The sequence below is a fragment of the Lepisma saccharinum genome, chromosome 22 (genome assembly GCF_977018435.1).
Source record: "Lepisma saccharinum chromosome 22, izLepSacc3.1, whole genome shotgun sequence".
Lineage (NCBI taxonomy): Eukaryota > Metazoa > Arthropoda > Insecta > Zygentoma > Lepismatidae > Lepisma > Lepisma saccharinum.
Genome location: NC_139250.1, coordinates 37506207 through 37517840, shown reverse-complemented (window position 1 = coordinate 37517840; position 11634 = coordinate 37506207). Strand labels below are relative to the sequence as shown.

General features: G+C 38.4%; 1 protein-coding gene across 1 annotated transcript in view; it reads right to left on the bottom strand.

Moving 5' to 3' along the window:
* Nucleotides 1-7734: 7734 nt before the first annotated feature.
* LOC146004653 (uncharacterized) overlaps nt 7735-11634 on the bottom strand; it is a 72549-nt gene continuing 68649 nt past the window's right edge. Inside the window, exon 4 of the mRNA XM_083143560.1 lies at nt 7735-9160. Within this exon, the coding sequence (XP_082999686.1) occupies nt 7924-9160 (1237 nt within the window). The 3' untranslated portion in view covers nt 7735-7923. The remainder of the gene's footprint in view (nt 9161-11634) is intronic.

Here is an 11634-nt window from a genome sequence, read left to right as displayed (position 1 = left end):
TCTCCTGCTGAACTAATGTATGCATTTGAGCTGAGACAGAAAGATGATATAGATCGGTTGCTGAATATTCCTGATAAAAACAAACGAGAGGATACCAGATGAGATGTCAAAGTTTGGGTAAAACTTGCCAACCGAGATTCCAGTGGTGCATTCTGTGCTCAAGGTGAAGTTGTCCAGAGAGCAGGGACATATACTTGGTACATTAAAGTTGGTAAAGATGTTAAGATGATGCATGGAAACCATATAAAATGGATGAATGTGAGGCAAATTGACAGAGGAAACCATGATAGTGATGGTGAGGAAACAGTCGGTACGAATAATGATGCATCTTCAGAAGTCCACGAAGGAAGGTATTTAGATGAGAGTGATCTGTTTAAGGAATACAAGAGACAAAAATATCATGAAGTGGTGGAAGAAACAGCAGAGGGAACATGGATTTGGATAGACGTGAAGCAGCAGAGGCAAGAGTGTTAAGGAGAGTCAGAAGCAAAGAAAACTACCTGACATTAGATTTGAGTGATTATGGTAAAATGAAGTAAAAGATGTAATCAAAATTTTCCGAATGCAAAATTTCATTGACGCGCGGGAATGTCATGTGTGTGACGCTTATTATGTAAATAGACAGTATGGTTTCAATATGCGGGTAAAAAGAGATTGTATTTTTTCTTATATAAATGGAGTTTGTTATAGATTGTTAAGTGGCAACTTGATATCAAATAAATAATGTTCGTTTATGTGGTGCATATATTTTAGAATCTATTTGACACCTTGTGTGCGATTTGTGTGATCAAATACACAACAATTAATTAAATAATAATAAATTAACAAATAACCTGCCAAATCTGTGATAGTTTAACATATTTCAATAATGTATCTGAAACTAACTGCTCTCTTAATTTTACTTAATTCTGAGTAAGAAACTAAAATAAATTCAAGGGTCGGAGGAAAAACCAGGTGTCAATTTTCTGTCATTTGGCAGATATGCTGTCATTTCCTGCCATGTGGATGCTATACTGGACTTTACAACATGTTCTCTTCGGTTTTATATATTTCAGCTTCCATTAATCAAAGCATATGTTCTTGGTACCTTTTAATTTACATCCCCAGTAACGTTTTGCAATTAAAGTTCAATTTTTCTGGAGTTTGACAAGTTAAAGTGTTGACTTCAAACAACCTAACATGAAAAGTCCTTGGAAGATTTGTTTAGTCTTTAAGAAATATTGTAAATTATTAAGAGTTCCTTGTAAAGGGATTTCCAATAAGGGCGGGTCGATGTTGAAATGGAATAAAACAAGCTGTGTGTGAGATATGAACGAAATTCTTTTCTTATTTGAAAGGCACATGCATCCCATTATGTATGGAATATAACATCGTTCAAATGTCCGCCGTGGCTTCTCACGGTGGCACGTATCCGAGTGGTCCAATTTTCAATGACTGCCGCATAGATCTGGCTGAATTTGAGCAATGGCCTGGGTGATGACTTTAAGGGCATCGGTCCAGTGCGGCTTATTGGCAAAGACCTGCGACTTCAGGAAACCCCACAAGAAAAAGTCTAGCAGGGTCAAATCGCATGATCTTCGTGGCCAATTCACGTCACCTCTGCGAGAGAGAACCATACCCTCAAATCGTTTATGCAGAATGTCCATCGTGGCGTCCGCTGTGTGGCACGTAGCACCGTCTTGCTGGAACCACATGTCGTCTACGTCCATATCGTTCAATTTGGGCCAAAAGAAATTGGTTATCATCGTTCTGTAGCGCTCGCTGTTGACTGTAATGGCTTCACCAACGTCGTTTTAAAAAAAAGTATGGACCAATGATGCCGCCGGCCCAAAATCCGCACCAAACAGTAACTTTTTGTGGGTGCAATGCCACCTGGTGAACCTCGTGTGGGTTGGCATCGTCCCATATACGGAAATTTTGCTCATCACCATAGCCATTCATCCAAAAATGCACCTCATCGCTAAAGATGATTTTTTGGCCAAAATTGGGGTCCTCTTCCAAACGCTCCAAAGCCCAGTCAGCGAACAAACGGCGTTGTCTATGGTCATTAACTTTGAGCTCCTGGGCCAGTTGGATCTTGTACGGGTGTAGGCCCAAGTTCCGATGCAAAATTCGCCAAGTTGAAGTCTGCAAAAGGCCGAGTTCTTGTGCACGGCAAGGAATTGACTGCCTCGGGTTCTCCTGCACACTTTCACAGACTGCGGCGATGTTCTCAGCCGATCTGGCGTTCCTTTGACGTACAGGTGTTGGCTGATTGTTTACTGAACCGGTCGTCTCGAATTTGGCCACCAAACGTTGGAGAGTCGACTTTAAAGGGCCACCGCGTCTGCCATAAAATGGGCGCAACACGCGTAACATTTGCACTAACGAACACTCATTTTGATAATAAAGTTTTATCATTTGGATGCGCTGCTCAATCGTGTAACTTGCCATGGTGATTTGGCATCAGTGCCTGAAAAAGAAACAACAGATTAGACAGATACCACCAAAACAACATGGCCGCCACAGGCTGCCAACATCGACCTGCCCTTATTGGAAGACCCTTTAGGTCCCTAATAACTATACTGCAATTTTATGGTCCACATGCAACCATTTCTGAAAATCATGATTGATGTAATTTATTTCTGCTCCTCATCCAATTCCAAAGAGCTTAGTTAAAGCAAGCTCTTGGTCAATGGACCAAAGAAGAAATGTCAAGAAGCAAAGAAGATCCCAGAACTCACATAGAATATGGACATTTTGTCTACTCAAACTACTCCACATTGTCAAGTGAAAAAAAGGGGGGCAAGAAAAATATGAATGGAATTCCTGAAACAAGACTAATTTGGAAATGGAAAATGAAAAATTATGAAAGAAAGTTGAAAATATCAAAATTGATTGCAAAAATTACCAAGTTCAGACCGCAAATCTATTTCATATCTTGCTACCGCAAGAAGGAAGTGATGACTTTGTTAGAAACAAAGAACACTGAAGAAACTGAAAAAATACTAGTTTGGTGAAGTCATCAGACCAGATAATGAAACGTTTCCAAAAACAAAAAAAAAGATTACAGAAAGAAGAAAGCAAGTATTAACATGAAAGATTCTTAAAAAAAAAGATAAATACCTTGAGATAGAGCTTTCACTTTGAAGAAAATTTTTATGATCAAAAAGAAATAAAGTTCATGTCTACTTTTCACCAAGGAAATGGTTAGGTACAGAAAAAATGTTGTTGCTTAAAAGGGAAATAATATACAAATCCACTCCAAGGACTGCAAAATTCACTTTATGGAGACAAAAGTCCTCTCTGTGGACAAGCCAATTTTACAAATAACTATACTAAGGTGCAAGCTATCTTGACAGTGACGTCAGCTGGGACCGCACTACAGGTTGATGCGAAACCATTGTATCACTCCGCGCAAAGCATGAAAGATTCTTTCCATCACAGTTGTGTCTCAGAGTCCGCAGAGAAAGCACACAGGAGGAACGGAACGTTTTTGAGTACAGCTGATCGAGGGTTGGGTCGGGTGGGAGGTAGCAAGCTCTGCTCGACTTCTGACACCCGTTCAATGTTGCCAAACTTACATGGACGAAAGGTCAATTGAGTTTGAGTGCATCTGTTGTGTATGTTGTTTGTACCGAAATGAAGGGCAAAACCGAACGTAGTGAGAGCCGAGAGGTGATTTCGAATTTTGTTAATTTTTTTGACAATGAAGCGAGAGAAGGATGTTACACGTTTCCAGTCAATCAAGCTATAAAGTGTGCGGCGGCTGCAGATCAAATGTAGGACACTTTCATTAAGAAAATTAGAAAGGAAGGAAATTCCGGAGGGAAATTTACGACACCAGGTAAGCACAGGTCTGCCGAAAAGCGTAGAATTGTTGTAGACGACTTTGACAAGTGTTTGATTAGAAGAACTATTAGTAATTTTTATACGGTTGAACATGAAGTGCCAACAGTAAAAAAAGTGCTTTTGAAATTAAAGAAAGAAATTAATTTTCGGGGTAGTCGTGAAACTCTTCGCAACATTATTTGCAATGACTTAGGATTATATAGTTATATAGTATTATATAGTATATATATATATATATATATATATAGTATTATATATTAGTTATATCAGCTAATCAAAACCAACAAAAAGCCCCCGCAATATCGGGTCGACAATCTTGCAGCAGAAAACGGCCACACTGTACTTCGTCTTCCACCTTATCATAGCGATCTAAACCCTATTGAGTATGTTTGGGGTACCATAAAAGGTTGTATTGCATCACAAAATGTGGATCGTAATTTGGGCAGAGTACTGGAAGTTGCAAGAGAAGAATTTCAGAACTTTCACAAAGAAGAATGGAAAAGGTTATGCGAAAAAGTAAAGGAGAAACAAGAGGAATATTGGGTCCAGGACAGAATTGTTGAAGTAGAAGTTGACAAGTTGGTAATCGAAGACTGATTGGAGGATGCAAGTCACATGAGCGGTGAGGATTTGGATTCAGACGAGAGTGGAAGTGCCATTGAGGTTGACAAACAGTGCGATAATAACAGTCAGGTGAATGTTAGTGACAAGTCGGATTTGGGTTATCTTAAGTTAGCGCCTCTGGCCTGGTCCCCCCAATCGGCGCCACTGTCTCTAAGGATATAATTATAATTAATAATTAAATTGAAAATAAAATCTGTTTCCTTGATGGTAATATTTACTATTGCATAGTAAGAATCACAACCATGACAATAGATTTTATTGTCATTAATTATTTAAATCGGGAATCGTCACAAACGCTATCCATACTTCTTCAACCACTGACCGCGCCACCCTGACCATCGCGTTTTGCGGCAGGTCCCCCAGAATTTCATCTGTCAGAGAACAGCTGTGAGGCATCGTGGCAACAGCGTGCCTGAGAGCAGAGGAAAAGAAGAATTTCCCCCATATTCTCATCTGCTGCCGTTCACCGCGACAGAAACAAGTGGGGGTGGATTTTAGTTCGCATATTTTCCAGGGGTTTTCTCTTCTTTGCTGAGCAGTATATATAATTTTAACTTTGACTTGTAACAAAATAATTGTGCCGAATACTCTACATTTCAACAAGCTTTTAAGTATCTAATATTTTTAACACATTTATATGCTCTGTATACGCTGTAATGTGTTTTCATTAAGGAACTATATTTTTGTGCTCAAGCCTCGCGAACTTTCCATTCAAAGGCGCGTTGCCATCTCGTATTCATTATCCGATTCCATTCATTTTCTTGTATTTATACATCGTGCTCGTTTTAATTGCTCTTTATTTTACATGATTCCATTCTAAAAGAAACCACGCATTGCGACATGTTGGATTTCCTTCCCTTGCATTTCAAACTATTGAAATTCTTTCCCTTGTTTGTCTTTTTTCTTACTGCAGACAGTGAAAGTATCAATGATGGAAGTTCGCAATGCTGTTACTACGTCACTGTCAAGATAGGTTGCACCAGAGTATACTAGCAAATGATCTTGGTCATGGTTAGCATTTGATTATGTTTTATTATTTTTACAAATTTTCAACAAATTTAATTTTTCTTTAAATCATCTCCTTGTTAATTTTAAGAATGGCCCATATAATTAAGGACCAAGGTCACAGGGTTTTGTTGGGAGGTAAATATATATTTTTTAAAACCGTATTACACTACATAATACACTGCCTTCCAAAAGTTAAGAACGCAATGCAAATTTTCGAAAGCGTATGTGAATTTGAGTGAATGAAAATTGCTTCGGATGTAAATGTCAGTTTTTATGTGTAGCTTTCTTTTTGTAAGTAAAAAGTGAATGATCTGTACCTAGGTGCTTAATCTGTGCTCTTGAAATAGCATAAAAGCGAGGATTTCATTCAAGAACCATCAGACTTTTGTTGAAGACGCCAGCATTCTGAAGGGTTTGAGGTGCATTTGAAAGCTGATACGAAGTGTTTGTAACTTTGTACGATTCTTTTTGATAATATTTGTGTTTCTATGGCTGAAAGATGACGAATGACAGATAGTGAACACTGGCATGCTGTCGGGCGCATTGAAGCAGGACAGTCAATTAAAGATGTAGCTGTTTTCTTTAGCGTTGATCATTCGGTAATTTCTCGATTATGGAAACAATTCCAAACAAGTCAAACAGTTGTGGGGAGACCTGAGCCAAGTCGTCCAAGGGTTACCGCCCCTTCTGATGATCAATATATTGCTATAGTAGCCACGCGGAATCGACGAGTGACCTCCACAACTGTTACATCCATGGTTGCAGCGACACTTGATAAGACAATATCTGCCAGTTCTGTATGCCGAAGGCTCCACATGGTACGCTCGAGTACCACGTGCTTGTGTTGCAGACAAGCCAGAGGGGCAAGATTAAAGTGGTGTCGAAAACATGTCAATTGGACTGTCTCAGATCAACATCCTATTCACGGACGAGTCCACATTTGCCCTGGAATCAGATGATAAGCGTGTAAGGGTCTGGAGAGAAGGAGGCACACAATCAGGCCAAGAACATCATCGAACATGATGCATTCAGAGGTAGAAGCAACATGGTGTGGGCTGGAATTTCAATGGGATATCGCACCGAGCTGCACATCTTTAAAGGTGGTTCTGTGACAGATGCGCAGTGTCCGGATGAAGTCCTAAACCCCATTGTGAGACTACGCTGCGACAGTTGGTTCTCATTTCCTTCTTATGGGCGATAATGCCCGTCTCCATCGAGCCAACATCATTGACGAGTACCGGGAAAGTGAGGGCATTTCTCGTATGGAGTGGCTGGTGTATTCCCCAGTCCTTAATCAAATTAAAAACCTTTGGAATGCCCGGGCATGCTTTCTCTGCACATTTACCTCCTCCAGCCAGTCTCAGAGAGTTGGAAACTGCCCTAATAAAGGAATGGCCATTGCTCGCATCTGTGATGGTTGATCACCTCATTCAAAGCATTGAAAATCTTTGTAAAGTTTGTGTGAAGGTCCAGGGTTGTCCCATACCATATTAATGTAAGTTTTCTTATGGTCACATACCTTATTACTGTAAGCTTTGTTTGGTATCTTTGCTCTTAAACATCATTATGTTAATGACCCAAATGTGAATTTATCATATATGTAAGTAACAAAAATTAAATATTTTTTCATCTTTGTACACAATTCTTGTTTGCTTTAATGCATAAACACATTTCCTAACTTCATGTGCGATTTTGTGTTAATCAAAGCTTTAGTTTTCCATTTTTGTTGATTTTACCATCGAGTGCTTAACTTTAGGAAGCGTGTTTATATAAAGCCAATATATTCACACTTTTGGCAAAAAAAAAAAAAAGTTTAGAAATAGACACAATATCCATTAATCTGTGATGCAAAATAAACAGATATCTAAAGTATCTTCCAAAGTAGCTTGTGTAAAGTACGTTAATGAAGTTTTTGTGTTAATAACAAAAGTGGCCGCGGTGGCTCAGTCGGTAACGCGTCTGACTACCATGCTCAAGGTCCCGGGTTCGATCCCCGGCCGGTTCAAATCCGGGAACTTTTCTAACGGTGGAAGCGGCCCCGGCGCCTACCCAGCGTCGAATAACATGGGTACCTGGGGGAAACCCTGGGGGTAAAGGCGGTCAGGGGCGTGATGCTGATCACATCACCCCCACTCACGACCGGATCAAGAAAGTGTGGGGCGTTACCCCCACACCCCCTATACGCCTTCATGGCGTGGTGCTATGCACAGGGGAACACTTTACTTTACTTACTTTACTTTGTGTTAATAATTGAATTAACTGTATTTTTTATTATCAACAGGTAAGAGCATATTCAAGTCCCTCAGATGTACTTTAATGGGGCGCATGATCAATTAGATAATTTCATCTATTTCCATAAGATTTTCTTTTTTTTTTCAAATTCCCTGAGATTTTTAGGTTTCCAGTGTTTTCCAGGTGTGTCGGTACCCCACGTATGTACAGTGAGGCAAAATCTTTGTTTCAAATTGAACAAAGAAAAGGTTTCTCCTTAGTATGAACTCTCACATGCCTAGTAAGACTGTGTTTAATGGCAAAATCTTTGTTGCAAATTGAACAATTGAAAAGCTTCTCCTTGTTGTGAACTCTCATATGCCTAATAAGATTGCGTTTATCAGCAAAATCTTTATTGCAAATTGAACATGTAAAAGGTTTCTCCTTGGTGTGAACCCTCATATGTACATTGAGATTCCCTTTAGTGGCAAAATCTTTGTTGCAAATTGAACAATTGAAAGGTTTCTCCTTGGTGTGAAACTTCATATGTTCATTGAGACTGCCTTTAACGGCAAAATCTTTATTGCAAATTGAACATGTAAAAGGTTTCTCCTTGGTGTGAACCCTCATATGTACATTGAGATTCCCTTTAGTGGTAAAATCTTTGTTGCAAATTGAACAATTGAAAGGTTTCTCCTTGGTGTGAAATTTCATATGTACATTGAGATTCCCTTTAGTGGCAAAATCTTTGTTGCAAATTGAACAATTGAAAGGCTTGTTGTGAACTCTCATATGCCTAATAAGATTGCGTTTATCAGCAAAATCTTTATTGCAAATTGAACATGTAAAAGGTTTCTCCTTGGTGTGAACCCTCATATGTACATTGAGATTCCCTTTAGTGGCAAAATCTTTGTTGCAAATTGAACAATTGAAAGGCTTGTCCTTGGTATGAACTCTCACATGCTCAATGAGACGGCGTTTAGCGGCAAAATCTTTGTTGCAAATTGAACAATTGAAAAGCTTCCCTTTGGTGTGAAGCCTCATATGTACATTGAGACTCTTTTTAAAGACAAAATCTTCGTTGCAAATTGAACAATTGAAGGGCTTACTGGTATGCACTCTTAAATGGCTATAAAGAATGCGTTTATCAGCAAAATTTTTGTTGCAAATTGAACAATTAAAAGGCTTCTCTCTTGTGTGAACTCTTTCATGAATTATGAAACCTGCTTTGTAAGACAAAACTTTGTTGCAGATGGAACATATATATTGCTTCCTCCTGTTATCATTTTTGGTATGGTCACTACATGCTCTGGTTTGAAGGGATATTGCTGAAGTTTCCGCCTCAATTTTTTCTTTTCCATTTGAATGTTCTGTATTATCTTGTGGCTGCTCTTGTTCACCTAACTCTCCTGGAGATACTACCAAATGTGCAACTGACCTTGGGAGTTCTTGAATCTCTCCTTCAACATAGTTCTCATTCAAGTATCTGAAAAAAACAACAACAGAATAACAAACAAATGTAGTGTCACTTCCTAAGCAGGGAACGTATTTTACATGCAGATCATTGAAGACAGAGGATAGTAGAATGAACTGTTAATGAGGACATACTCACAGAAAAGTAAATATGTTATTGATTCAACAAGAATTATTAATATACTTTTCTTACCACTTAGACCAAAATGTTAATGTCAATATACGCCTTAATTTGTTCTTAATAGTAATAAAGAATATGCGATATTCCTCACAATGCATTTGCTGTACTTATTGTCAATAGTAAGCTTCAGAGAAAAGTAAAACAGTACTAAGCTAGTAGAATGGGTGTGTCTGCCCATCATGAATATATATATAACCACAAGTAACTACTAAAGTCTTGAAGATTGAGGCACGTGAAGTTTAGCATTTTTGGGACGCAAGAGATAGCTGTGCTCAAAAGTTTGAAAGTTTTGAAAATTACTAACAAAACCAGAAAAAATACAAGAAAGCACTGAGAATATTTATGAAAATTCAGTTGATACTGTTTAATTTTTTGGTATGTCAACTAACTAACCCTCTAGCCTTCTTAAACCTGAAGGTATTGTGGCTGCAGCAACACAAACCTTCCATCTGTCCCTATCCTGAGCAAGATCTGTCTCTTGTTTTCCATCCTTACCGATTTCCTTTATGTCCATCTCAACATTATCCCTCCATTGTTGTCTTGGCCTTCCTACTCGTCTCTTACCATCAGGTTTCCCAACAAGAATCCTGTAAACTCTTCTTCCCTCTCCCATTCGTCAATTGTACATATTAACGAATACCCACCATATTTATTTAACTCAGCTTCTATTAAATCACTGTCAGGTGATATGTTATTCTCTAGCCTTTTAATAGCATCTATAACTTCAGTCAAGTTAGGTTGTGGAACTAAATGTTCTGCTGTGTGTACTTAATTTACTTCTGATTTATCTCTTTCATTAACATTTAAAAGATCATTACAGTAGTTCTTAAATACTTTTTGGTATGTCTGTCATTAAATTTTCTCCTTTATCTGGAAAAACATTTCTGAACGTTAAATGTAAAAATTACACTGACCATGCATCTATAGTGAGACATATTGACTACATCATTCTTATCCGTTCACTGAAACTTCTAATTGATTCATTACAAGACCTGCCAAATCTAAATATTTAGAACACGCAGCTTGATTCATAATGAGTATGTCCATATCACAGAAGGCGTTGATTGTCCACCATCGCTGTACAGGCAGAGCCAAACTCGGCACTCCATATTTGCACACATGCTCCTCTACATTAACCTTACACAATAAGCACAAGTTGAAGAGAGACCTGTATAACAGTACCTGTGTACCCCACCATGTACTCCACAGAAGTCAACTATACGATAGTGAGTGCCAACTGAAGCCTAAAGGAAGAGTGCAAATGACAATAATGTGGCAGGTCGTTTTCACAGTGCTAGATTTCAACTCACAATTATGGCCACGCATTGCAACTCACAGTCAGCCGACTTTATATATTTCCTTCCCCAAGGTATGCGGATCTTTTCACTGCTTGTTTCATATTTGCATTTTTTCAGAGAGACGAAATATTCTCATATTTCAGGGTCTTACAGTGAAAAAATCACCATGTAATATGTAATTTTTCTGCTATGCAGTGTCCAGGTATCAAAATATGATTTTTGTTCTAACAAAAAATAAACTAACCTTTGTAGCACAAATTGACTGAGGGTCAATTCCAGCCAAAGAGATTTTCGTTGGCTGATGTGTAATTATGGCATTGTCTCTCATCTCTGCTCTTTTCCGGATTTCCATACTAGAGTCCATTACTACTGCTTTCAATTAGTTGCCCAACTGGTCTCACACTGCTGAAACACCGGGGATCCCAACAGAATACAAATTCATTACTCCTTGCACCACTGGTGGGAGTGTCAACCATTAGGCTACATGGGTGCCATAATATGTTATTATATTTTGCTGCTTTCCATGACCCCGTTATGCTCCTCGTTCATAGCTCTCCAATTTCTTCATGATGGTTGGTAGCCAGCAGGCAGAAATATCAGGAGATAAGTTATTTCACTTCCTCCCAGTAGACTCGAACCAGCACATGTCCCATAACCTGATGCCTTACACCACAAGGCAATGATGCAGGAACACAATGATAAAGTACTTTGTGAAAAAAAAAAAAAACGATTTCAGCTAGAAAGTTCAACTTGAACTCATTTTAAAGCTTTTTTAAAGGGCTTTCCTATGAAATGTAACACAGCCATATTTAGATATCAGAATTTTAGTTTTCTCCCAAAATTACCCTATTTGAAAATTGTAAAAACACAATTTTCAAAAAATATATATGTTATGGAAAAACCTTTTTTATAAGCATATGTGTAAAATTCCAGGGTGGGACAATCATGTGATCATAGTCTCAAGATATTTCTTCACAATTGAACTGAAATTTTAGAAGGTAATCATAG